The 26,315-nt window shown below is 55.1% G+C and overlaps 1 protein-coding gene and 1 long non-coding RNA gene across 8 annotated transcripts; one reads left to right on the top strand and one right to left on the bottom strand.

Moving 5' to 3' along the window:
- ZNF282 (zinc finger protein 282) lies at positions 1–26,315 on the top strand. 7 transcript variants are annotated; one of them, XM_051849850.3, is made up of 8 exons: positions 1–288; positions 2,357–2,776; positions 10,750–10,876; positions 11,399–11,518; positions 13,498–13,611; positions 15,586–15,699; positions 17,471–17,584; positions 23,909–26,315. In XM_051849850.3, exons 1-8 carry the CDS (start codon positions 124–126, stop codon positions 24,706–24,708), a joined length of 1,974 nt encoding a protein of 657 aa, XP_051705810.3. In that variant the 5' UTR covers positions 1–123; the 3' UTR covers positions 24,709–26,315. The 7 variants fall into 7 exon arrangements, with proteins under 7 accessions (XP_051705810.3, XP_051705809.3, XP_008256274.4 ...); XM_051849849.3 differs by having other exon boundaries at positions 15,583–15,699; XM_008258052.5 differs by having other exon boundaries at positions 13,492–13,611.
- On the bottom strand, positions 2,868–10,743 carry LOC149127607 (uncharacterized). The gene is made up of 2 exons (XR_016231790.1): positions 10,137–10,743; positions 2,868–10,027 (listed from the first exon to the last, which is right to left on the bottom strand). It is a non-coding gene; the product is annotated as an uncharacterized LOC149127607 (long non-coding RNA).

Genomic DNA, 26,315 nt, shown 5'->3' with positions numbered 1-26,315 from the left:
CGAAGGGGACTGTTTGCTCCTACGGGCTGTAGATGGAGCTGTCCGGCCCCGGCGAGGGGGAAGGCGCCTGCAAAACGTTCTTCTTCTCCCTGGCCGGCCCGAGCGGGGAGCAGCACTCCCAGGATGCAGTTTGTGTCAACACGGCCGCAGCCTCAGCAGCTGGGCATCCAGGGCCTGGGGCTGGACAGCGGGAGCTGGAGCTGGGCCCAGGCTCTGCCCCCGGAGGAGGTCTGTCACCAGGAGCCGGCGCTGCGCGGGGAAATGGCCGAGGGAATGCCGCCCATGCAGGTGGGTGCAGCCCCCGCCGGCGCCATGGCCGCGCCAAGGCCGTGGGGGCGGGGCGCGGGCCGGGCCGGCCTCACGGAGCCTCGCGGCGCCCGCGTCAGGCCCGCGCCGAGACCGCGCCGAGACCGGGCCGCGGCGCGCGGGCGGACGGGCGGGCCCGACGCAGGCCCGGAGCGGCAGGCCCGCGCCGGGCCGCCCTGCAGCGATCCGCGCCGAGGGCCCGCGGGCCGCTGCTGCTGGGCCGGGGCCTGGCCGGGGCCTCCTGGGAGCCGGCGGAGCCGTGACCCCTTCCCCCTCGCCGAGGCCCGGCGGCGGCTGCCCTGCGCGCCCTGGCAGCGGAGGGTTCGCCCAGCCCTCCTGGCCGGCCGCAGGGACGAAGAGCTCGTCCATGTTTACGCGGCGGCCAGCGGGGCGAGATGTTGAGACTGACTGACCGCCAGCCTCCCCCGCGCCGGGGCTGACCCGGGAGGGGCCCGGGGAGATGACTTTGTCCCCTTGGGTTGGCAAACTTGGCTGGACGTGGGAATCCCGGGAGCAGCTCTGCCCACGCCGCGCGTCCCAGGGCGGCTGGCTCCGAGGCAGCGCGAGAGGGGCCTCCCTCCACCAGCCGTCCCAGGGTGCGGGCAACCGGCTTGAGGACCAGGGCTTCGGCAGGGGGCACACAGCGAGGTGGGCGCCGAAGGGTCCGGACAGACTCCCATATGGAAGTCTGAGCTGGCCCCGGACTGCACTCAGCCGGGTTCCAACAAGTTAGCCAGGAGTTGCTGGGTTGTTTGGTCATTCTCCAGCTTTAGCCGGGGAGCCTCCCTAAACTCCCGCGCTGGGCCTGTCCCTGCCTGTGGGCCAGGCCCTCCGGGAAGCCCACGGGATTGGAAATACCACCACCTCTTAGTCAGCGGGGGCTGGCGTGCCCAGGGCCCTGCCCCTCTCCCCCACGAGGTGGAGGGGTTCTCAGGACAGCAGGCTGTTCCGACGGTGTGGACCGGGGAGCGGAGCTGGCCTGTGTGTCCTTGGCCTGCTCAGCTCAGCTCGCGGCAGCAGGTCTCCACTTTTCCTCATTCCCAGGGCCTCTTCAGCAGCGACAGGAGGACAGAAAATGACACCTCCCTTTCTCACATGGCAAAGAGTTGGTTGTCCTCCGGCAAGCTCTATCCACTGGCACAATATGGCACCTGTTCCCAGATTCCCCCTGAACAGTGACTGAGTCTTGGAACTAAGACTCAGCTCCCAACCCGCACCTGCCAGCCTCACCCTTCCTGGGGAGGCTCCCCCTCCCCAGGAAGCAGGGAAGGAGCCCGGAGCTTCTCTTTTTCCTCTTCGCCCTCCTCTAATGAGTGACATTTTTGGTAGACCTATTTTCATCCTAGAAAATATTTACCAAAAAATCGGCTGTGTATTGGGGGGAAAAGAAGCTCTTGTCTAATCAGAGAGCTTGGGCTGTGGTCTGTCTCTTGACGGTGGCCTGGCAGGCATGGTGGCAGTGGCACCTGCCCGAAGCATGTTTTTTTGTGACCCACAGCACTGGGAGCTGCCCCAGTTGGCAGCATAGGGAGGCACTGTGGAATGACCAGCTGCTTCTGCGTGCCTCGATTTCGTCATCCCTAAAGCAGAGATAATCAGTCTTGCCCTAACCTGCTGAGAGATTGCTGGGAAGATTAGCGTCAGATAGCTTACATGAAACTTCTTACCTTGAAACAACAACAGAAATACATGAGGCAAACATGAAGTTTGTCCGAAAGTCTGGCCTGGAAAGAGAGCAGCTGGTCTATTCAGAGGAAGTGGCCTGAGATATTTTAGGCAAAGATTCGTGGCCTTGACTTGCTAAGGGTCAAGGTAGATGAACCAGTGACCGCCCTGACTCCCAGAGGCAGGGAATGGGAGAGTGTTTAGTTGAGCGGGTGGGTGGCTGGCCTAGCAATTGCTGAGGGTGCCCAAGAGCCCCGTAGTCTGAGGGGTGGGAGTGAAGCAGAGTCAGTCTGTGGCATTGGGCTGGTTGTACCTGTTGTCAGGCCACCTTTCTCCCTCCTGTAGGATCTCACCCCAGGCTGTCACTTTCTCCCTCTGCACACAGGCTCAAGAATGGGACATGGATGCCCGGCGACCAATGCCCTTTCAGTTCCCACCCTTCCCAGACAGGGCCCCTGTCTTCCCTGACCGCATGATGCGAGAGCCCCAGTTGCCCACAGCGGAGATCTCACTCTGGACCGTGGTGGCCGCCATTCAGGCCGTGGAGAGGAAGGTGGATGCCCAGGCCAGCCAGCTGCTGAACCTGGAGGGGCGCACCGGCACAGCGGAGAAGAAGCTGGCCGACTGCGAGAAGACGGCCGTGGAGTTCGGCAACCACATGGAGAGCAAGTGGGCCGTGCTGGGCACCCTGCTGCAGGAGTACGGGCTGCTGCAGCGGCGCCTGGAGAACATGGAGAACCTGCTTCGCAACAGGAACTTCTGGGTGCTGCGGCTGCCCCCGGGCAGCAAGGGGGAGGCCCCCAAGGTATGAGGTGGTCTGCAGGGGCAGGGCTAGAGGGGCTGTGCTGGTGAACAAAACCTTTGACTTGCTTTGCCGTTCCTTCCCCTACTGTTCTGGCTCCCTGTTGTCTGACTTTGGTGTCTTCTTCAAGTCTGTTCCACTCACATGAATGAGTGAATGTTCCCCAGAGTCTGATCTTGGAGCCTTGGCTTTTGCGATTTCTGAGTTTTCTGGTGGTCTAGAAATTCCTGCGGCTCTTCACTGCTTGGTTTTTCCACATGCAACTGAGCAGGGGCCATGTGTCATTGCTCATCTCTGCATACGCCTGCGTGCACGAGGAGGCTGGAAACCAACCCACAACCCCATTGACTGGAACTACCTTCAAGTCCTGGTCACTAGTCTCGGGCAGGAATGTCTCAAAGTCCAGAATTCACGCTCTGTTTCCCATTCCATTCACTCTCCCACTCTTCCCCCGGCTCATCTGTGGCCCTGCTTTCACTGTGGGAGTGGAGTCTCCCAAAAGAGGTTTCCAGGCGCAATCAGCTCATTTGTCGGCCTCAGTGCCCACTGCTGACTCAGCCTTCCCGTGTTCCCGTGGCAGGGCGTCTACCACTTCCTGCTGCGTGCTATGTCTGCCTCCTTGCCCTTGTCCAGGAGTTCACCCTAGCACCTCTCCCCTTTCTCATTCTCATTCATCCCCAACAGGGGGTGAACATTCTGCACCACTGCCCAGCTCTGGAACAAAACTCCTTCAACCTTGCATTTCCTGTCTATCAGTGCCTCGCTCACTACTCCTCTGATTCACGGTCCCTTAGAAGACTTGTTGATTCTTGTTATCTCCAATTCTCTCTTGTCTTGCTCACTTTCTCCCTGTTTTATTAAACGTATACAGAAGTAATAGAATAGTATAATGAACTCCATGTGCTGGTCATCAGCTTCAACAGTTGTCAACTCTTGGCCAGTCTTGTTTCCCTTATGGGCTGGTATTGTGGCACGGCAAGTTAGGCCACTGTTTGTGACATCAGCATCCCATGTCCAGGTGCTGGTTGTCGCACTTCCAATCCTACTTCCTCCGAATACCTGGGAGGGCAGTGGAAGATGGCCTAAGTACTTGGACCCCTGCCATCCATGTAGTTTGGAGTTCTGGCTCCTGGCTTTGACCTGACACAGACATGGTTGCAATTGTCATTGGGAGAGTGAACCAACAGATGAAAGATCTCTGTCTCTCCCTCTCTCTCTCTCTCTGCCTTTCAGACAAATAAATAAATAAATAAATAGAGAGCTCTTCTACCTGCTGATTCACTCTACAAATGGCCACAGCAGCCAAGGCTGGGCCAGGCTAAAGCCAGGAGCTTCCAATGGGTCTCCCACATGAGTGCAGGGGCCCAAGCACTTAAGCCATCTTCTGCTGCTTTCCCAGTTGCATTAGTAGGAAGCTGGATAGAAAGTGGAGCAGCCAGGCCTCATATCTGCCAGCATGGGCGTTGGCTTAACCATTACCACTGTGTCACAATGCTGGCCCATAAATCTTTTATTAAAATATAGTAACCTCCGTGTTACCACCATCACTACAGTAAAAGCCTCAATCTACTCAAATATACAATTGGTTTTCAAATTTTCAGCTGTTTGCATTTTTCTTCCATTTTTTCTTTTTTTTGCTTGGATCAGGTTTTAAATAAGGCCCACACACTGTGATTGGTATGTCCCTGAAGTCTTTCTGTTTTTTAACAATAAGATCTTCCTCTATCTCTTATTTTTCCTTGCAATTTATCTGCGGAGGGAATTGAGCCATCTGTCCTGTCCAGCGTCTGCTGACTGCACCCCTTGTGGTCATGCTCCTCTGTTCTCCATCCCAGTGAGTGGATGACTGGATCTCGCTCCTCTGGAGCCCTCTCTGATCAGGCTTTTGCTCCCACCCTCCATCCTGTTGTCTTGCCAAGGCCCTCCTGATGTCTACTGTTAAAGCCCACGGTCGTTTACGGTCTTCCTGTCCTGGCCCCGTCAGCGGCATTGCGTGCCCTCCTTGAGATACCTTTCCATGCGACTTCCAGGACACCTCCCTGTCCTGATTGTGACCCAGCTCATCGGCTGTTCTGTCTCCATTTTCTTTTCAGGCTTTTCTTTCTTTTTCCAACTTGTAAGTGTTCACGGCGGTCTCTGGGCTCACACTCAGCTTTGTGCTCTTTATTTACACTCACTCTCTTGTGACATCATCCAGTTTCATGGTTTGTTTATTTCAGAGGTAGGAAGACAGACAGAGCTCAGAGAGAGATACACAGACAGAGCTCTCAACTGCTCACCCACTCCCCAGACGCCACAGTCGCCGGGACTGGGCCAGGCCAGAGCTGGCGCCAGGAACACAATTGAGGTCTCCCAGCTGCCTGAGCCATCATGTGCTACCTCCCAGGGTACACATTAGCAGGACGCAGGAAGCAGGAGTGGACCCAGGACTTGAATTCAGACACTGCTATATGGGGTGTGGGCATCCCAAGCAGTGGGCCCCTAGCCTCATGGTTTTACACGCAGTCTGTATGCTGTCAACTCCCGAACATGTTCTATTTCTCTCCCTCATCCAGGCTTTCTTCCTGAATGCCAGATTCACATTCCCACTTGTCAGTTCAGGTGTCCCCATTTGGACATTTGGGTATCAGCAAGTTGTCTTAGGTTTACCAGGAACAAACTGAACTGCAGATGTCCTGCCTGCAGCACATTCTTCCCGGCGCTGTCCTGGTCTCCACTGGACAGTTCCAGACTTTCAGTTGCCCAGGACAAAGCCTAGGGATTTTGACCTCCGCCACACCCAGCCACTGCGGGCATCTGGGGAGTGAACCAGTGGGTGAGAGGTCTCTACCTTTCTCTCTCGCTCTCTCTGCTTGTCAAATAAATCGATAACCCACAGTCTGCCCGCCCCTCAGCACTCCCACTCGCCATTGCCTGTTGCAAGCTGCTGTCCTCCTTTACCTGATTTTGTCGCTGTGGCCGCCTCATGGGTCTTGTTGCCATCTTGTCCTCCCCACTCCATATAAGCTGTTCTCAATCGAGCAGCAGAGTGGTCCTTCTAAATATGACTCCTCTCCCTATGCCTTTGGCCATACCTCTCCAGTAGTTTCCCGTCTTATTCAGACATTGCCTGTTGTCCTTGCTGGCAACGTCCCCACCGTGCTCCCTTGCCCCCTTGCTTCAGCACATGGGCTTCTTGCTGTGCTCCTGTGGGCCTCACAGCTCCCACCTCAGGCTCCTCCCTGAGAAGCCCCTTCCCCAGATAGCAGCATTGCCACCCCCTTCCATGAGGGATCTGCTCACTTGGCACTTGGTCACTGTGTCCCTCCACAGACACTATGGAAAAGAACCAAGTACACCACCCCACCCCCCGCACTCTTTGTTCCCTGTTCCTGCCCTAATTTTCTCCAAAGCTCTTATGCCATGGGTATCTTAAACATTTGCTTCTTTTTCTGTCTTCCTAGTTGGCTCTCCCTGTCCAGAATGTGAATTCTCCTTGGTTCACTGCAATGTCCCTGTGCCTGTATCAGCACCTGGCTTAGGGTTGGCGCACAAGAGATCATTGCACAGCTGACGGCTCCATAGAAGGGAGCGGGTCTTACTTGTCTCTGTATCTGCTGAGGCAGCCAACCCAGTGACTTTGCCAGAGGAGTTGTTTGACATGGTTTATTGAAGCTGCACAGAACTGAGTTGCAAGAATGGCTTTGATTCCTGCACAAAGCATTCCCTGGCCACAGAGACTCGTTGCGAACATGGTTTTGCTTATACTGTTTGTCTAGCACAGTTAGCATCTACACTGCGCTTCTCTCTTGCCTGTGCTGTGTGTTTCAACTCGGGGCTGTATCCTCACATGGGACTCTGTGTGTCCTGTACCTTAAATGAGTCCTTTTTTTAAATTAAAAAAAAAATTCATTAATGCATTAATTAATTTGAAAGGCAGAGTGACAAAGATTTTCCATCTACTGGTTCACTCCCCAAATGGCCACAACAGCCAGGACTGGGTCAGACTGAAGCCAAGGAGACAGGAAGTTCATTCTGGTCTCCCACATGGATGTCAGGGACCCAGGTACTTGGGCCATTCTTGCTGCTCTCCCAGGCTCACTAGCAGAAAGCTGGATTGCAAGCACGGTAGCTGGAACTTGAACTGGTACTTGACGTAGGATGCTAGCATTGTAAGTTGTAGGTTATCCAGCTATGCCTCAATGTCAGCCTTGATGTCAGGAGTCTTGAGTTACCAGATGCCCTCACAGAAAGAGGAGGACCTGGGGTCTGAATCTTGACTTTGCCACATACTGATGTTCCCGCTGTTGATCAAGTATGTTTTTCATTGTCTCTGAGCCTCCTCAATTTCTTTTTTGAAAGAAGTGTGGTATAAATTAAATTCCTGGCAGGCAGGTCCCTGAGTTTCAGTATTCTGTAAAATGAAGTTGATAGCACACTCACCTCATGGGATTGTGTGGATTAATCGATTTTGTCTCTGGGAAAACACTCTGTAGACCATTGTGTTACTTACCTATTGCTATGTAACAAATGAGCCTAACATGTTATGGTGTAATCACATAGCTATCTTCTCACGTTTTCAAGGAAAGCTTGGCTGAGCAATTTTGGCTCAGTGTCATGAATTTATAGTCAAGCTCTGACTGGGACTGCTGGATCTACTTCCAAGATGCCCCACTCATCTAGCTGTTGGCAGGAGGCCTCCGTTCCTTACCAAATGGACTCCCCTTTGGGAGGCTAGAGCATCCCGGTGACATGCCAGCTCTGTCCTCCAAGACAGAGACCAAAATGAAAGCAGCATGTCCTTTATGACCTAGTCTCAAAAGTTGTCTGTTCGGCCGGCGCCGCAGCTTAATAGTCTAATCCTCCGCCTGCGGCGCCAGCACACCAGGTTCTAGTCTGGTTGGGGCGCTGGATTCTGTCCCAGTTGCTCCTCTTCCAGGCCAGCTCTCTGCTGTGGCCCAGGAGTGCAGTGGAGGATGGCCCAAGCCCTTGGGCCCTGTACCCGCATGGGAGACCAGGGGAAGCAACTGGCTCCTGGTTTCGGATCAGCGCAGCACGCTGGCGGTAACAGCCACTGGGGGGTGAAGTAACGGTAAAGGAAGACCTTTCTCTCTCTCTCTCTCTCACTGTCCACTCTGCCTGTCAAAAAAAAAAAAAAAGTTGTCTGTTGTCACTTCTTTGTTAGAAGCAAGAATTAGGCTCTACCTCTCTCTCTCTTTTTTTTTTAGATTTATTTATTTATTTGAAAGGCAGAGTTACAGAGGGGCAGAGGCAGAGAAAGAGACAGAGAGAGAGAGGTCTTCCATCTACTGGTTCACTCCCCAAATGGCCACACACCAGCACCCGTATGGAATGTTGTTGCTGCGGGCGGCAGCTTTACCGGCTACGCCTCAGAGCTGGCCCTAGGCCTACCTCTTGAAGGGACAAAGAATCTGTGGATGTATTTTAAAGCCACCACAAACAGAAATGGTGATCAATGTTGCTAGCAACAGGTCTTTAGCATACTAGCCACAGGCACATTCTTTTCATTTGTCAGATTTAAGGAAGGATGCTTTCTCTTTAGATATATTCATTGATTCATAGCTAATGCGTAAGTAGTCTTTTTGATCCAGCTCCCTGCAGTCTCAGACCAGTCTTAGGCTTCTGCTGTATCCTGTCACAGTGCAATTTTGGGAAAGAGATCTATTTCCAGCCATGAGAATAAGATTCCCGGCTTTTAATCCTCCGCAGAAATGTGAAGTGAGGAAGAAGCATTGGTATGTTGGAAATGACAGTGAATTTGATTTTGAATGCATTTAGTTTGAGGTACTTAAAGATGACTAGTGGGGCTGCTCGGAAGACTGTTGACTTTGAAGGGAGCGAGGCATTTGAAGAGTGTCATCTGCGAAGGGGAACAGTTGAACAGAGAAGAATGAAGTTGCCAAGGGGAAAGGAACAAATGGTGACGGAAAAGGCTGGAGCCGTGGCCTTGGGAGAGGAAGAGGAAACAGTGAAGAAGACATGCGCCAGATGGATGGGAAGCAAGCAGGAGAAAATTCTAGAAAGGCGGTGTGTCCTTTCAAAGAGTTGTGAAAAGGCAAGGATGACAAGAGAGGTGGCTGATGGTCCTCCAGGCGTGTCTCAGAGCATGGGGGGCGCATGGATTCTGAGGGATTAAAGTATCCACAGAGCGCGGAGGGGAAGCAGACTGTCTCTCAGGATGTTTCAAGTGAAGAGAGAGAGTAGGGTAACCTGAGATAGCAGAGTTGAGTCATGTTCTTGGGTTGGGATGCCTCTAGGGAAAGAGGGAGAACCTGAGGATGGAGAAGACAGTGGTGCAGCAGTGAAGGGCACGTGTCGGCAGTCGTGGTGGCAAGAGGACGGGCAAGGAGGAGCTTGCCAGCGTCGGCCTGAGATCAGAGGTAGGAAGGCCTGTAAAGGGTTTGGAGGAGGGAGAATTTTAACAGGGAAAGGAGCTAGTTTTGGACTGAGAGCCCTCTTTCCCCAAGGCAGCTGTCTTTTTGAAATAAACTCCTTCCTCTTACCACCTCCCCACCCTCCCAAAAGAAAGGAAAAAGGAAAAGTGTGTAACAAGCCTCCTCAACAAGAGAGCAACAAAAGGCGAGACGAGGGGTGTTTGTGTACTTGTGGCGGATGCTATCTGCAAGATCCTGGGCATTTTATGAAGACAGGGGGCTGTGTTGGTGTTCTTTTGCCGGAGTCTGACGGAAGGTCCAAGGAGTTGAACGTTCTGGTTCCAGTTCTAAAGGTGAATGGTTCTTATGGGTAGGGACAGGACCACCCCATCCAAGTGTGCACCTTGCACCTGTGAAGGGTGCCCTTGGAATCAGGTGCACCTGGCTCAGAGGCTGACAAGTGTAAAGGGGCCACCCACTCATCTGGCTTTGTCCCAGCAGCTGCGTGCCTGACTGTGCTTTTCCTAATTGGTCCCAAGGTGCAAGGCAGGCCAGCTTAGCCCTTGTATACACAGGTGCAGGGACTAGTGGATGAAGAGAAGAGGGTAATTGAACGAGAGTGAAAGGGTCCTCGGTGTGGATCTGGAAGTGGTGAAGCAGGGCGGGGTTTGGTTATTAAGGTCATGCAGGTGAAGCCACTTGGAACAACCTGGTCCAAGGTGAGGTCTCGCTGGGGAGCTGCTGAAATGAGTGTAGATCAGGATCCTTGTCAGACTGTAGCAGCAGCTTTGTGCACTGAGTAGATACCCTGGCCGCAAGTGGCTGACATTGGGCGATGACGCAGGCCACAGTGGAACTTTCTACTACAAAACACGAGCTCCTGGAACATGACCACATGGGGAAAATGTCACTGTGTACACAGAGGTGGTCTGACTTGAAATCCAGGTTTCATCACAGGGTTTTATGTGCTCTGCTTGCTGAGAACCTACCGCATCTCCTTCGCCCAAAATGCTGAAGGAAGCTCATCAGCTTTCAGTTGTGGTTAAAGCCTGAAGAAAAGAAAAGAGAAAAGGCAGCATGGCCATCACTGTTATTGAAAGCATGAGTTCAGGGGTAGAGAGGACTGACCCTATTGAGATGATCTGGGGCCCTGTGCTGTGGCACAGCGGGTAAAGCCTCCTCCTGCGACGCCAGCATTGCACATGGGTCCCAAGGTCCCAGCTGTTCCACTTCTGATCCAGCTCCCTGATAATATACCTGGAAAGCAGCGGAGGATGGCCCAAGTTGCTTGGGCCCCTGCACCCATGTGGGAGACCCAGATGAAGCTCCTAGCTCCTGGCATTGGATCAGCCCAGCATCAGCTATTGCAACCTTTTTAGGAGAGAGCCAGCGGATGGAAGATCTCTCTCTCTCTCTGTAACTCTGCCTTTCAAATGAATAAATACATCTTTTATTGTTTTAAAGCTTCTAGCCACATGGCCAGAATGCAGAGGTTGGGATGAGGGAGGCCAGGCCCTGGGCTGGGTGGCTCCTATGACCTGCAGGTGAAGGGTGTGGGGAGGAGCAAGCCGGAGGCGCAGACTGAAGCTCTCCGTGGCCCAGGTTCCCGTGACCTTCGTGGACATTGCTGTTTACTTCTCTGAGGATGAGTGGAAGAACCTGGATGAATGGCAGAAGGAGCTTTACAACAACCTCGTCAAGGAGAACTACAAAACCCTGATGTCGCTGGGTAAGGACGCCTGCTCTCCTGTCGGCGAGTGGTGTCTGGGGAGGGCCGTGGAATGTGTACTAACCCGTGTTAATACTTCCTGGGCAGGGTGTGTCATATCTACACCTGGTGGAAACTCAAGAAGTGATTTGCTTATAAAGCTAGGGAGGTAGAATAACTTATAGTGAGATTAAAAATTAGAACCCCAGTAACAAGGCCTATCACTGTAGATGTCAACATTACAGTACTGCTATCTTGGACAGCAGCATAATAGCACCATTTGTACCTCACTTTCAGCGCATCTCAATAGTCTGGGCAAAGCCACAGTCTGATGTTGGCTTCCAGGGACCAGCTCTTTCTACACTAGAAATATGGGGTTCCTATAAGAGATGACCTAGCTACCTTACATGCATAACTTACCACGTAGAGGGGCATGTAGGGGGAGATGGGGAGTTGTGGTGGCAGAGAGCTCTCCCCTCCCCTCGATCTGGATTCATCAGTCAACCCCACTCAGCTCTTTGTTCCTTCCCAATTGTCTTCCAGACTCAGAGGGCTCAGTGCCCAAGCCAGACCCTCCGGCCCAGGTGGAGCCCAGGGAAGAACCTTGCGTGTGGGAGCAACGCCACCCTGAAGAGAGAGATGTCCCAATGGATCCGAACACAGGTGATGGCAGCTGAAGATGGCACAGGAGGCCAGGGAGGGCAGGCAAGGAGAGCAGGGCACCCACCCAGTGCGCTGGGGGTGCTACTGCCTCTTTCTTTCTTTTCTAAGGTTTATTTATATATTTGAAAGGTGGAGTTACAGAGGTAGAGGCAGAAGCAGAGAGAGAGAGAGAGGTCTTCCATCTGCTGGTTCACTCCCTAAAAGGCTGCAGCAGCCAGAGCTGTGCCTATCTGAAGCCAGGAGCTTCTTCCGGGTCTCCAGTGTGGATGCAGGGGCCCAAGCACTTGGGCCATCTTCCACTGCTTCCCCAGGCCACAGTAGAGAGCTGGATCGGAAGTGGAGCAGCCGGGAAGTAAACCAGCATCCGTATGGGATACTGGCACTACAGGTGGCAGCTTAACCTGTAACACCACAATGCCAGACCCCTAATGCTTGTTTCAAGAGGGATCATCTCTTGAGTTGCTCCTGGGGACCAGTTCTGCCATCGTTGAAACTTGATGTTCACTTAGAGGGCCAGAGACCACATCATGCATATTTGCCTTTTGTTCTATCAAATCTTTGTGGTTCTGCACTCACAGGTAGATTGAGTGGAAAGATGTGTGAGGAATGGCTTAGGAAATGTGACACCTTTCAGGCCTGTTGAGGACCCTAGGCTTGGCAGTGACTGAAGACCCCCCCCCCCCCCCCCCCCGCCCACACACACACCCAGCTCAGGCTCAGGGAGTTGACAGAGGAGGTAAAGAGAGACTAGTGGATGCGCGAGCTGCCTTGGCCCACTGTTTGGTTACAGTCCGTAGTGTCATCACCTTGTTCTTACACAGACACACCCTTACATGCAGACTCACCCTGCAGACCAAGTATGATGTTCTCACTTTCCCTGGGGTGGAAGGTACGAGGGTTCTAGTCCCACGTCTTGGGGTTCTGTGTAAAGATGTGTCATTGTCTTTCAGAAATAAGGATGTGATGCATGATCTGGCCAAGAATAGGGCTTGGTTATGTCTCTTGGCCCAGCCTAATTTCTTTTTTTTTTTTTTTAAGATTTATTTTTTATTTATTTGGAAGACAGAGAGAGAGAGAGAGAGATCAGTCTTCCATCTGTTGGTTCATTCCCCAAGTGGCCACAGTGGCAAGGGCTGGGCCAGGCTCAAGTCAGGATTCCAGAGTTTCTTCCAGGTCTCCCATGTGGGGCAGGGAACCGAGAACTTGGACCATCTTCTGCTGCTTTCCTACATATACTAGCAGGGAACTGGATCAAACTGGAGCAACTGGGTCTTGAACCAGCGCCCATATCGGATACTGTCATCACAGGCAGCAGCTTAACCTGCTATGCCACAGTGCCGGCCCCCAGCCTAATTTGTTTTTATTTTTTAAAGATGTATTTTATTTATTTGAAAGAGTTACAGAGAGAGGTAGACAGAGAGAGAGAGAGGTCTTCCATCCACTGGTTCACTCCCCAGATGGCCGCAACGGCTGGAGCTGCACTGATCCGAAGCCAGGAGCCAGGAGCTTCTTCCAGGTCTCCCATGTGCGTGCAGGGCCCCAAGGACTTGGGCCATCTTCTACTGCTATCCCAGGCCATAGCACAGAGCTAGATGGGAAGTGGAGCAGCTGGGACTAGAACTGGCGCCCATATGGGATGCCGGTGCCTCAGGCCAGCACTTTAACCTGCTGTGCCATGGCACCTGCCCCCAGCTTAATTTCTTGCTAATTGTGTGTGTGTGTGTGTGTGTGTGTGTGTCTGGCCACAGCCAGGCCAACTTTTCCTGAGCGGGATGAAAAACTAGGATAAGTTGACTCTTCCATAGAGGTCACGCTCATAGCCTCTCCTGGATTAGGGTCCCCCATGGCTTCAACATGAACCCAAGACCCCAGCCCCCTCCCCTGGCAAGTGCTGACAGTGTGCCTCCTGAGCCCCGAACACTGGTGACTGCCATGCAGAGAAGGCATCACATGATGTGAGTCTCTGTCCCCAGGAGCAGAGCCCCTGGTGCCCGCCCAGGATACCTCCTCCCAGGTGAAGCGAGAGGAAGCCCTGTGTGTCCGGGGCCAGCGGGGCCTGGAGGACAGAGCCATCCCCACGGAATCCATCACTGGTGAGTGAGCTCCCACCCAGAAGGGAGGAGGAGGCTCAGCAGGGCCTGCAAGGCCCCAGGGGTGTCTGCTGTGTACACCAAGATAGAAGCTGAGCTAGAGATGAGAGCTAGTCCAGGACTGAGCTGAGTCGGGATTTCTCCAGGGTGCAGACGTGACACGTGGCATTGACGATCGTTCTGTCTCCTCTCTTCTTTGTATTAATCTGGTTTTAACCCTCCCGGCCTCCCTTTGAAACCACTATCATGGCAGCAGTACTGAGTGCTCCTCAGTAACAGGTGCTGTACGGGGCTCCGCGGGCTGGGGATGTGTTGGCCAGGAAGACCTGCTCCCTGGCTGGGAAGAGCTGTCACTGTTGGAAACCAGAGTTGTGTGCCGCTGCCTCTGTGCTGGCGGGGAGTTCCTCTTAGCTGGTCTTGCCAGCTGCCCTGCTGCAGAGGAGGTCTCTGTTGGAGCACATATGTGAGTCAGAGTTCTGCAGAGACACACGGCCTTACATGTGCACACACGCGTGCATGGTGGGGAGAGTAAGAAATGGTTCCTGCAGCCGTGGGAGCCGGCAGGTGGAAAACGTACAGGGCAGGCAGCAGGCTGGAGACCTAGGTGACAGCAGCCGGAGGCTGGCAGAGTCCCCCCTTCCCTGGGAGAGGTCAGGGCCTTCTGATTGGATGATGCCCGTCCATCCTGGAGGGTGGGCTGTTGTCGCTCCCCCACTCACGGAGGAACGACACCGGACCCTGGGCTGTTCTCTTCGCCCTGGCCCTTCCCGGGTTTGCTGCCGCTCCCCGACTCGCGGAGGAATGACGCCGTCCCGGGTTAGCTGCCGGCTCCCCCACCTCCGTGGAGGGGCGGCACCCCCGCCACTTTCCCCGCTTCCGCGGGGGAGCGGCACACCGCCGGCCGGCTCTCTCGGGGGCTGCTCAGATGTTCCTCTTAGATGTTCCTGGTGCATGCTGTCTCTCTCCTCCTTTATAGTCCTCTTCCACCAATCCCAACTCTGCTACCCACATGCCGAGCACGCTGCTCTCCTCCAATCAGGAGCAGGATCAGCTCCTGCAGCTTGTTTGTTGAATTGGTGAGGCAGCTGTGTGAAGTTGTTTACTCTCTCTCAGCGCCATATGGTGGGAGATCAGATGCATAGAATTAGTCTCAGCAGTTCCAGTAATTTAGTCTAGTCTCGGTTGCTCCCCACAGGCTGTGTTAGTCAAAGTCTGTTGATTTAGAAGTTATCTCAATTAAAAAAAAAAAAAAAAAAACCTTTATAGAAACACCTAGCATACTGTTTATCCAGGTAGCTGGGTGCTGTGGCCAAGCCAAGTCGATACATAAATTAACCATCACAAGATGCGTTAACATACTGCAGCTCTTTACTTATCCACAGGTTAGAGCTCCACAAACCTCATCCCCCCTTAGTCAAAGCCTCAAACTCATAGGTAAGTGACTAGGGTGTCTGGGTAGAGGGACGCCTGTTCACTTGTCCTCAGGCATGTCCCTTGAAAGCATCCAGTATTACTATCTTGACAAAGATCTTTAAGAGGGAAGAAGGCAATAAAGGGTAAAGTAGGTTCAGTAGACTGTAGAAAGAAGAGAACGTAGGATCTTCTCTTGCGTTTTAGCGAAGTCCCATTCAAATGACTGAGATAGAAGGCTTCCTGGCAGGTGTCATTTCCCCGGAAAATCTTTCATTCTGTAGTGGTCTTAGCACCAGAAGGGGAACCTCATTCTGGGAGATTTAAGTCCCTGAGCATGGAAAGACTCTGTCTGGAAGCCACCGTTATGTCACTGTAGCATCCCCTGAAGCTAACTGGAGCAAGCTGACTTCAACCTTTGGTTAATGAGACTAATTTAGTTACACCTGTGCCTGATATTTAGGGGAAAGAGATCATTGCATGACATCAGCAAGCTACTCAAAAACACAAACGTGCGGGCAGCTCCTTGCCCTCTAATGCCTTTGCTGCTCTTGTTCCCACAAGTAGACTCCCCGATTTCTGCCCAGGACCTGCTGTCCCGGATCAAACAGGAGGAGCACCAGTGTGTATGGGATCAGCAAGATCTGGCCGAGAGAGATATTCCCACGGACCCCAATTCAGGTGAGAAGGTGCCAGAAGGTGCGCAGAGGGCACCCAGCCGTTTTCAAAAAGGAACCATAATTTGTTGTCTCAGTGGGACTGATACTAACGTTACCCCAGCACTGATTTTGAGAAACACTCGAAAGAGCCAGAAAGCTTCTAAGAGCTGCACATCTGTCTAGGTCAGGAGGGAGTTCATGATCGCTGGAGTTTCTCTTGAGAAAACTAATTCGATGGCTCTCAACAAACTTTTGGGGAGAGTCCAGGCTTTCAGGGAAGTGTAAAAGGATAGGGGGGCGTCCCTTGCCTGGCCGGGTCTGCACATAGTGTTTGCAGAGCTGGGTGAGTGCAGTGTCATTCCCCTTGGTAGCTGGGGTACCAGTGTCCCATGCCACTGCCTGTCACAGGAAGACAAGGTGAGAACTGCAGTGAGTCTGGGACCACTTATCGCTTGTCACCTTCACACAGAGAGATTCAGGGGATCCAGGGAAGGTGGGCAATGTGTGTCCCCAGGCAGGGTGTCCCCAGGCAGGGCGTCCCCAGGCAGGGCGTCCCCAGGCAGGGCGTCCCCAGGCAGGGCGTCCCCAGGCAGGGTGTCCCCAGGCAGGGTGGGCAATGCATCCCCAGGCAGGGTGTCCCCAGGCAGGGTGGGCAGTGCGTCCCCAGGCAGGGTGGGCAATGCGTCCCCAGGCAGGGCGTCCCCAGGCAGGGCGTCCCCAGACAGGGTGTCCCCAGGCAGGGTGGGCAATGCGTCCCCAGGCAGGGCGTCCCCAGGCAGGGCGTCCCCAGGCAGGGTGGGCAGTGCGTCCCCAGGCAGGGTGGGCAATGCGTCCCCAGGCAGGGCGTCCCCAGGCAGGGTGTCCCCAGGCAGGGTGTCCCCAGGCAGGGTGGGCAATGCGTCCCCAGGCAGGGCGTCCCCAGGCAGGGCGTCCCCAGGCAGGGCGTCCCCAGGCAGGGTGTCCCCAGGCAGGGTGGGCAATGCATCCCCAGGCAGGGTGTCCCCAGGCAGGGTGGGCAGTGCGTCCCCAGGCAGGGTGGGCAATGCGTCCCCAGGCAGGGTGTCCCCAGGCAGGGTGTCCCCAGGCAGGGCGTCCCCAGGCAGGGTGGGCAATGCATCCCCAGGCAGGGTGTCCCCAGGCAGGGTGGGCAGTGCGTCCCCAGGCAGGGTGGGCAATGCGTCCCCAGGCAGGGTGTCCCCAGGCAGGGTGTCCCCAGGCAGGGCGTCCCCAGGCAGGGTGGGCAATGCATCCCCAGGCAGGGTGTCCCCAGGCAGGGTGTCCCCAGGCAGGGTGTCCTCAGGCAGGGTGTCCCCAGGCAGGGTGTCCCCAGGCAGGGTGGGCAGTGTGTCCCCAGGCAGGGTGTCCCCAGGCAGGGTGGGCAATGTGTCCTCAGGCAGGTCGTCCCCAGGCAGGGTGTCCCCAGGCATCACTGCCGCTGCAGCTGTGGCCGAGTTCTCAGGCAGCCCTGTGCCGTGGCCATCAGAGCTCAACTTCTGGCCGGGCCCCATGGGTCCCCATGGGCTCAGCAGGCAGAGCCGGCAGACCTGTTGCACCCCCGATCCTGCGGCTGCCCACACTTTGTGTGGGGCCTTCTCCTCTCCGGCCACCTTGAAATGCAGTGAGCTGCTTATTAGGAGGGCTCTTCTGAGGCTCATCTGAGCTTAAATGCAACACAGCTGCCCAAACCGCCGCCTGGCCTGCCTGGCGCCTTGGCGTGCAGGGGTCTTCAGACCTTGATGGGACGCTGAGGAGAAACGAATGGGGTCTAACCCTGCCTCTTTCCATGACACCAGAATCTCTCATCTCAGCACATGACATTTTATCCTGGATCAAGCAGGAGGAGCAGCCGTACCCGTGGGGCCCCCGTGACTCTGTGGAAGGAGAGCTCGGCTTGGACTCCGGCCCCAGTGAGTAATGTGCCCGCCAGGACCCTTGGGCGCTTTGTCCTGGGTTGGACAGCTAAGACCTGGTACGGGGATGGCTGTTCGCCTCAGCCAGCCCTTATGCAGTGAGGTTCGCTCAGTGGTCACTTTTCAAAGGTCTGTTCCAAAGCACTTAACCCTTTGCTTTTTTTTTTTTTTTAGATTTATTTATTTGAGAAGCAGAGTTACAGAGAGAGGGAGAGACAGTGAGAGAGGTCTTCCATCTGCTGGTTCACTCCCCAGGTGGCTACAACGGCCAGAGCTGGGCCATTCAGGAACCAGGAGCTTCTTCCAGATCTCCCACGTGGGTGCAGGGGCCTCTGCACTTGGACCATCTTCCATTGCTTTCCCAGGCCATCAGCAGGGAGCTGGATCAGAAGTGGAGCAGCTGGGACTCAAACTGGCACCCATGTGGGATGCCAGTACCGCAGGCAGAGGCTTAATCTACTCTGTGCAGTGCTGGCTCTGTCCCTTTGCTATAGGAGAATTCCCTAGGGTTGTCAGAAGAAGGTCTCACAGACTGGGTGGCTCACACAGGGGAAATGTATTGCCTCAGCGTTCTCCAAGTGAAAAATGGAAAGTCAAGGAAGGGGTCGGGCCCCTGCTCGGAAACCTGTGTGGACCCCCGTTGCCTCTCCGGCTTGCTGGCCACCCTTGGCATCCCTTGGCGTTAGCTTTACTCCTCTAGCCCTCCGTCTTTATATGGTGATCTGTTCTCCCTGTGTCTCTGTGTGGTCACCTCTCTCTCTTCTTGTAAGGATACCAGTGTGTCAGGTCAGAGGCCCACCCTGTTCTAGAATGACCTCATCTTAACTAACTGTCTGCAATGACCCTATGTTCAAATAAGGTTACATTCTGAGATACTGGGGATTAGGGCTTTGACATCTTTTTTTTTGGGGGGGGGGGCAAAGTTCAGCCTATAACACCTGGGAATGAGAGTAGAACATAATAAAGAAAGCTGGGCCAGAGTGCCCAGGGCACAGTTGAAAGCAAGCGTGTGGCACAAATGCTAGAAAAAACCAGCCGAAGGACCCAGGGCCCTGGGCTGACATTCCAGAGTAACTGGTAAAGGCACAAAGGCTTGAATAGGGAGAGGGGATTTTTTTTCTCCCCCAAAAGGTATGGAATCAAATGTCTCACTAGACCTGAGTCTCTTGGGTGTTTTGAAAGTGCGCGTGATGACCTAGACCTGTGTCTGTGGATTGTTTCACTCTGCGCATCGGGCTAACATTCCTTGGCAGCCCTAGTACCATCACCTTGGTGCCTCTGTTGATCAGTGTTTTCTAGAGGGCGCGGCGCTCTCTGTGTCCAGCCTCCTGAAGCCTGGAGGAGCTTAGTAGCCAAGTAAGAGCCAAGGACGTGCTTACTTCTGAATCTGCAGAACTGCCCTGAACTCAGACGACCAGATCACACTCTTCCAGTGCAGTTCTGGAAGAGTAAGGGGGGACAGGAGGAGTTGATAGGGGACAGGAGAGGACCAGCATATGCGCTTGCTTAAAATAGAACTTAAAGGAGTCCTCTTTGCAACCTGTTGGCATGGTGGTGTGCAAGAGAAAGCCAGGAGACTGACCGTGAGTACAGGAGGTAATGGCAGCAGGCGACTCAACAATCCCTGGGCCTCCAGTTTTAGCTCTGGCCTTGAAGGCACAGGAACCAGCTCATCGGCTGCTGTGCCAGGAAATTCTCTCCCAGTCTGGTCTCAGTGCTACCTTGTGATTCTTCCAAGCCGACTAGGAGAGCATGGGCCTGGAGGAAGCTCTTCCTGGGACCTGTGCCATCGTGGAAACAGATCTGGGAAGGCACCTGGGGAACTTGCCAGGCTTTGCACAGGACCAAACCTACTGGAGTAGTTCTGCTACCCCAGTCTGGATAAGACGACTCGTGGCATGGTTTCCTCATGGTGTTTTATCTCTGGGAGGAAATGCCCGGCATTTGGGAGACATCTCCCACCTGCCCAGTCATGACAACCTCTTACTAGGGCCTCTGGTCTTCCTCCCAAGTGAGCCTGCCTCCTAGTGATCGTTGGAATTTGAAATCAGTATCTTGTATACTGTTTCTTTGAGGTTTAAAACCAACCTAGTGTTCTGGTTGCCAGGGACAATGGGATGGACTTTTGGTAAGACATAGAATTATTTAGAAGAAACTTCAGGAGAGAGGTTGGAGGGGAGAGGGTAGTGGACACAGAAAACAAATGCAGAAATGTGTGACACCCGTCCCTGCCAGCATCCTTCCCCAGCCCTGGGATGGCATGAGAGGAGAACTGGTCTTGGAGTCCTGTGTGACTCCAAGGCAGACTAAGTGACACTGCATTTTAGTAAAAGAGATCTCAGTGTGGGAATCTGCCCTCAGAAAGTTTGTGTAAGACAGGAAAAAAAAAAAATCCAGCTCACCCAAAGTTAATACACATGGGGGTCTGTTGAAACAAGAAGTATGGGTAAGACTGTGCAGTCCGGTGGCTACCCCATGCTTCCAGAGCAAATGGTAGGCCAGGAGCCTAGAGCCGGGTCTCCCCACCCAGATGGCAGCACCCACCACCCACAGAATGTGATTTGAAATCATTCTCTTTAAATTGCCACATTGTTCACTACCTTAGGTTAAAATGGTTGTAAGTGTTGTAGTTTCTACTTATCTAACACCTATTTGCTCACTGACTGTTATGTGCTATGCAGGAGTAGATGAACCTAGGGAACTGAAGTTGAGGAGAGAGCCTGGAGCTAGATTGGTTTGGGAAGTTTAAGCAGTGCCCTCCAGCACCACTCTCCTGGAATCGAGCCACAATTCAGATTGAAGACACCCTCATCCGGGAGATTGCTCTCAGTCCAGGCACAGCCACAGACAAGTCTGGGGGTCGCAGGCCACCTTCACTTCTGACCAGCTGGCTGTAAATTCACGGGTGCCCACTACCTCCTCAAGTTCAAGAATTTGCTGGAATGCCTCACATAACACCAGAAAGTGCTGTACTTACAATTACAGTTTGATGATAGCAGAAGGATTCAAATCAGGATCAGCCAAAAGGAGACTTGTAGGCCAGGACTAGGAGGCTCTTAACCACAAAGCCTCTGTTGTCCTCTCCCTGTGGAGTCAGGGTGTCACCCTTCCCTCGCGTTGTCAGTGTGTGACAACACTCAGCGCATCACCGACCGGAAAGCTCATTTGGGCTTCAGTGTCCTGAGTTCTTATTGAGGTTTCTTGACATGGATGCAGTTGATTGAATCGTTGACCCTGAAGTTCAACATGAGAAATCTCCAGCTCCCTATCCCCTCCCTGCAGGTTGGACTCAAGAGCCCCAACCCTTTATTGATGGGGCTGGTCTTTCTGACGTGCCCAGACCCGGCCATCCGGAGTCATCTCATCAGCTTAAACTGTCCAGGGGCCCACCATGAATTGCAGACACTCCTATCACTTAAGCAACTCCAAAGATTGAAAGGCTACTATGCCAGAGACAAGGGCCAATCAAATTGTTAACACATTGGTTAATACTGAGGGCACTATGAGCTCTGAGGACCATGCAGACAAAGAATGAACGAGACCACAGGTCTGAGTGTGGCCAAAAACCAGAAGAAGGTAGCCTCACCAAGACTTGGAGAGGAGACTCTGGTGGGAAGAGTGGAGAGTGTGCAGGACAAGGAAGAGGCTGTTGGTTTTGGCCAGTTGGAGGTAGTGACAGTTGTTTCAGTGGTGTGGTGGGGACAGATGCCAACTTAATAGTTGGAAAAAAGAACAGAGGTGAAGAAGGGTTCGGGCAAGTAAAGATAGCTCTTGCTTAAGATTGCTATGAAGGGGCTAGTGCTGTGGTGCAGTGGGTTAAAGCCCTGGCCTGAAGCGTCAGCATCCCATATGGGCACTGGTTCTAGTCCCGGCTGCTCCTCTTCCGATCCAGCTCTCTGATATGGCCTGGGAAAACAGTGAAAGATGGCCCAAGTCCTTGGGCCCCTGCACCCGCGTGGGAGACCCGGAAGAAGCTCCTGGCTCCTGGCTTTGGATCGACACAGCTCCGGCCGTTGTGGCCGTCTGGAGAGTGAACCAGTGGATGGAAGATCTCTCTCTCTCTCTCTGTAACTCTATCTTTCAAATAAATAAAATAAATATTTTTTTAAAAAAAGATTGCTATGAAAAAGCAGAGGAATGAGATGAGGTGGTAGCTGGGGCAGGGTCACGTGGGGTCTAGGCAGGTGTTCCTTTAAGCTGGGGGATGACTACACCACTGTAGCAGATAGGATGCTCTCATCTGCTTTGCAGTCCAGGTTCAACCTGCCTTAGGGAATAAAGAAATTTACTCTCTTAGGAAACTAGAAGTCCTAAGGTAGCTCAGGTTCAGGCTTAGTTGACTCAAGGTCTCAGCCGTGTTCTCAAGGACCTAGTTCTTTCCAATGTTTTACCTGGCCATCCTTGGTGTGGCTCCATCCTTAGGATAGCAGCATGAAGGCTACAGCAGGTCCAGACATCACAGACAGACCCAGTGGGAAGAGAGGTGTCCATCTTTTCTTGCATGCTCCAAGGAGTGAGGAAACCTTTCCAGAAGACTGTGTGCACACTTGGCCAGAAGTAGGTCACGGGCTCGTGGCCCAGTTACCGGTACCAACTGGACAGGAGAAGCCCCCGTGGCCATGCATGAGGTGGGGTGGGAGCTAGAGGAGAACCTGCGATGTTATAGTTCCAGAGTGGGAAATCGGACGCTGGGTTGTGTGTGATTGTGCAGTTCTCTGCATTAGTACTCAGTTGCTGCAGTGTAGCTGCAGGAGTGGGGTTCTCAGGGCAAGCAGAGCCCAGGAGAGAGAATAGAGGGTACGGGTGCGGCCAGCAAGCGCTAATGGTGCTGGTTCATTAAGCCAAGTTGAGTCAGGCAGAGGGGACAGAGGCTGGGAGTCGGGCCTGATGCTCTCGCTGAGTTGGAAGAATTGTCAGTCGGGCTTTGTCAGGATGGGTTCCTAGGAAGCCTCCAGGGAGGTGTCCATGCATGTGGTTTCTTTGCGTCTACTTCTCATGGGAATAACGCCCATGGCCTATGGAAGATTGACTGAGTAGCAGCCGTGGGTAGAGGGAGACCCCCAGCAGCCACAGCCAGCCCCACAGGATGCTCTGGGGCTGGGAGAGGCCTCCCAAAGCATCCTGAACAGAGGAGGAATATTTTGGCCTGTGCCCCTGGCCAGTGTTCTAGGAAGATGGTTCTCTGCCTGGTCAGTTTTGATGGGCCCAGTCTATTTAAGCTGTTGCTCAAGGACAGGCCTTGGTCAGGAAGATGAACGGTTGAGTGGAAGCGAGGACAGGGATCCTGAGAAGTGGCCTCCAGAGGCCGGCAGAGGTGTGGGGTGGGGGAGGGCACAGAGGGGAGAAAGGGCTGTCAAGAAGAGGTGGGCAGAAGCAAACATCCCCTTCTTCACAAGGACCACCTGTGTGTACACAGGCTGCCCCTATATGGGGGAAGGAGGAAGTGCGAAGTGGAGAGTGGGGGAGGCTGGCGTGTGGCGGTGCAGGATTCCTGAATGTCATCTGTGTGTGCCAGGCACCTGCGGCAGCACTCAGAACTCTGAGCCTCAGGCCTCCAGCATTCCCAGTGCTCAGAGCCTGAGCCTTGTCCCCCTGGGACTCCAGAGTAGTGGACAGCCGTGGGCTCATGGGCCAGAGGCTCCGGGTGCAAGGAGTCTGCAATCAAGCCGGTTCTGTCTGGGAAATTCTGACTTCCAGGTAGCTGGAGCTCCCCCCATGCTCGTCTGCACTCCGAGGGGTGCCCTGTCATCCCTTGTGCTGTCAGCTGCTTGACAGCCTCTGCTGCGCCCCTGTAGGCTTAGGGCAGGTCAGAGAGCCAGGCAGCTGGCCAGGATCAGGTTTTTTTTTTTTTTTTAAGATTTATTTTTTAATTTATTTGAAAGAGTTACAGACAGTGAGAGGGAAAGACAGAGAGAAAGGTCTTCCATCCGCTGGTTCACTCCCCAAATGGCCGTAATGGGCGGAGCTAGGCCCATCCGAAGCCTGGAGCCAGGAGCTTCTTCCAGGTCTCCCACGTGGGTGCAAGGGCCCAAGGATTTGAGCCATCTTCCACTGCTTTCCCAGGCCACAGCAGGGAGCTGGATTGGAAGAGGGGCAGCCCAGACTCGAACCAGCGCCCAGATGGGATGCAGGCTCTGCAGGCGGAGGCTTTAGCCCACTATGCCACAGCGCCGGCCCTCTGGGCAGTATCATCTTGTTAAGTCTCCTTGGTTTTAGAGACACTGAGGCCCAGCTAGCATGTGACCTGGGCCCCCACCCAGGGAGGTTGGAGTCCTAGGTGAGAGCGCTGTCAACATGTCACTTCATGTCTCCGCCCTACAGGTGACAGCCTGCTGCTAGTGAAGAACCCGCCCCCGGCCCCGCCCCCGGCCCCGCCGCAGCCGCAGCCCCATCAGCAGAGCCTGCCCTCGCTCCCTGTGGCCGAGAACCCGGGTGGCCCCCCAAGCCGCGGGTTGCTGGAGGATGACTTCCCCGTGCTCCCAGGGGAGCGTGGCGGGGGCGAGGCGCAGCCCGGCGGGGAGGGTGGTGCAGGCGGCGGTGGCGGTGGCGGCGGCACGAGCGCAGGCGCAGGTGCAGGCGCAGGGGGCAGCTGCGGCAGCTGCTGCCCTGGCGGCCTGCGGCGGAGCCTCCTTCTGCATGGCGCGCGCAGCAAGCCCTACTCGTGCCCGGAGTGCGGCAAGAGCTTCGGCGTGCGCAAGAGCCTCATCATCCACCACCGCAGCCACACCAAGGAGCGGCCGTACGAGTGCGCCGAGTGCGAGAAAAGCTTCAACTGCCACTCGGGCCTCATCCGCCACCAGATGACGCACCGCGGCGAGCGGCCCTACAAGTGCTCCGAGTGCGAGAAGACCTACAGCCGCAAGGAGCACCTGCAGAACCACCAGCGGCTGCACACGGGCGAGCGGCCCTTCCAGTGCGCGCTGTGCGGCAAGAGCTTCATCCGCAAGCAGAACCTGCTCAAGCACCAGCGCATCCACACGGGCGAGCGGCCCTACACGTGCGGCGAGTGCGGCAAGAGCTTCCGCTACAAGGAGTCGCTCAAGGACCACCTGCGCGTGCACAGCGGCGGCCCGGGCCTCGGCGCACCGCGGCCCCAGCAGGCGCCTCCCGAGCGAGACTAGGACTGGGCTGGGGGGAGGGGGGCGCACTGGAGCCAGGGGAAGAGCGGCCCGCGGGCAGCCTGCGGCCCGACCGTCCCGTCCCGTGGTTCTCGGCGCACCTTCCCGCCCTCCACCCTCCACCTGCCAGAAATCGGACACGAGAATTGCACTCCAGACAGGGTCCCTCGAGGATTGGGCGGGGGCACCCCAGTTCTGTCCGGCCTGAGTGGAGAGCCCAGCTCAGCTCCGAGGGTGGACCGAGCTGCCGGGGAAGGGGCTGGAAGAACAGCACGGGCGCAGGAGTCCCTGGCACCCGCCCCGACCACCCAGTGTGCCCAGTGGCCGCTGGGGCCGCACGTCGTGGTCAGGGAAGTGGCCAGGAGCCTCGGCACCCCCGTGAGATAAGGAAATGAGCCCCCAGGCAGGCGCCCTGAGAAAGGAGGCGAAGGCGGGGCGTGAGCTGAGGGATGGGCTAAGGGCACCACCGTAATGGTGACAACACTGCCTCGCGTTGGAGTAGCGCTTTATACTTTCTAAAAAGCGTTTTCTATCCGTTATCTGTTTTCGCCCTTAGCCTATGCCTCAGAGATAGGTGGGGCAGGATTTTCCTGGCCCGATACCTGAGGGAAGTGACACAGGTGAGATGGTTTACCCACGACCGCAAGAGCCGCGCGTGGGCTGGCGGCGCCAGAGCTGCACACTGCCGCGCAGCGTCCCCGCCGCACACACTGCCTACCTCCGCGCCGGGGAGACCGCCCCGGCCTGGCCTTCCTGGTCCCCGCGCTCTCCCTGTCCTTCCCTTCATGCCCCCATTGGAAGCTACGGGGGGCCAACTCATGGGGTGACTGGCAAGAGGGAACACATTGGCTACGAAATGCCCTGGGTTGTGTCTGGCCCGTTCTTCCCACGGGAGGCTCCTGGGTGGTACCCCTTCACCCCAGCCAGTCCTCTGCACCCCGCACCCGTCAGTCGGGTGCAGCGCATCTTCTCACTGCACACTTGGTGGCCTGGCCCTCCAGAGGCAGCTGGTGCCCTGGGTCAGACCTCACTGACGATTGCTTCACCTCCCCAGGGCAGAGGGCTGGGGGGATTCTTGGGCTGCAAGAGCAGCCGTCAAGGAAGTGAGTCTTTCCCCAGGAGGGCCTGGCAAGTGGGTGCTAGAGTCTGAGCCTCAGTCTCTCCTGCCCTGGGCCTCCCAATTGGTGCTATCTGTTAATTGACCGTGCTCATGGACATGGACACAGACCCTACTATGCACCAACCCTGCCGGCGCCTTAGGAAGCGCCAGAGGACTCGCTTTCACGTTGGTGCGTCGCTCCCTGGCTCCGGGCGCCACGCCCACAGGGGCCGCATTCTCCACTTCAGCGTCTTGCATGGCCAGGCACCCGGGTGGGGTGGCATGCCCCAGGACCCTTGTTCGTGTCCAAAACGACTTCCTGCCCCGCCCCCCGTGGATCCCGCTTCCCTCCGAGCCAGGGAGCACGGTGGGCAGCCTGCACTCGGCACCACCTCTTCTGTGAGCGCTCTGCTTCTGCCCTGCCCCTCATCTGCGCTGCTCTGCTTTCTCAGACCCCTTTTTGCCGTGCAAAGGGAATTCTTGAAATTAAATAAAAGGTATCCAGATTGCA

Source organism: Oryctolagus cuniculus, chromosome 3 (genome assembly GCF_051225735.1).
Source record: "Oryctolagus cuniculus isolate XC-2025 breed Fujian yellow rabbit chromosome 3, ASM5122573v1, whole genome shotgun sequence".
NCBI classification, from domain to species: domain Eukaryota; kingdom Metazoa; phylum Chordata; class Mammalia; order Lagomorpha; family Leporidae; genus Oryctolagus; species Oryctolagus cuniculus.
The sequence above is the reverse complement of the archived record's forward strand: the minus strand, read 5'-3'. Positions and strand labels throughout refer to the sequence as shown.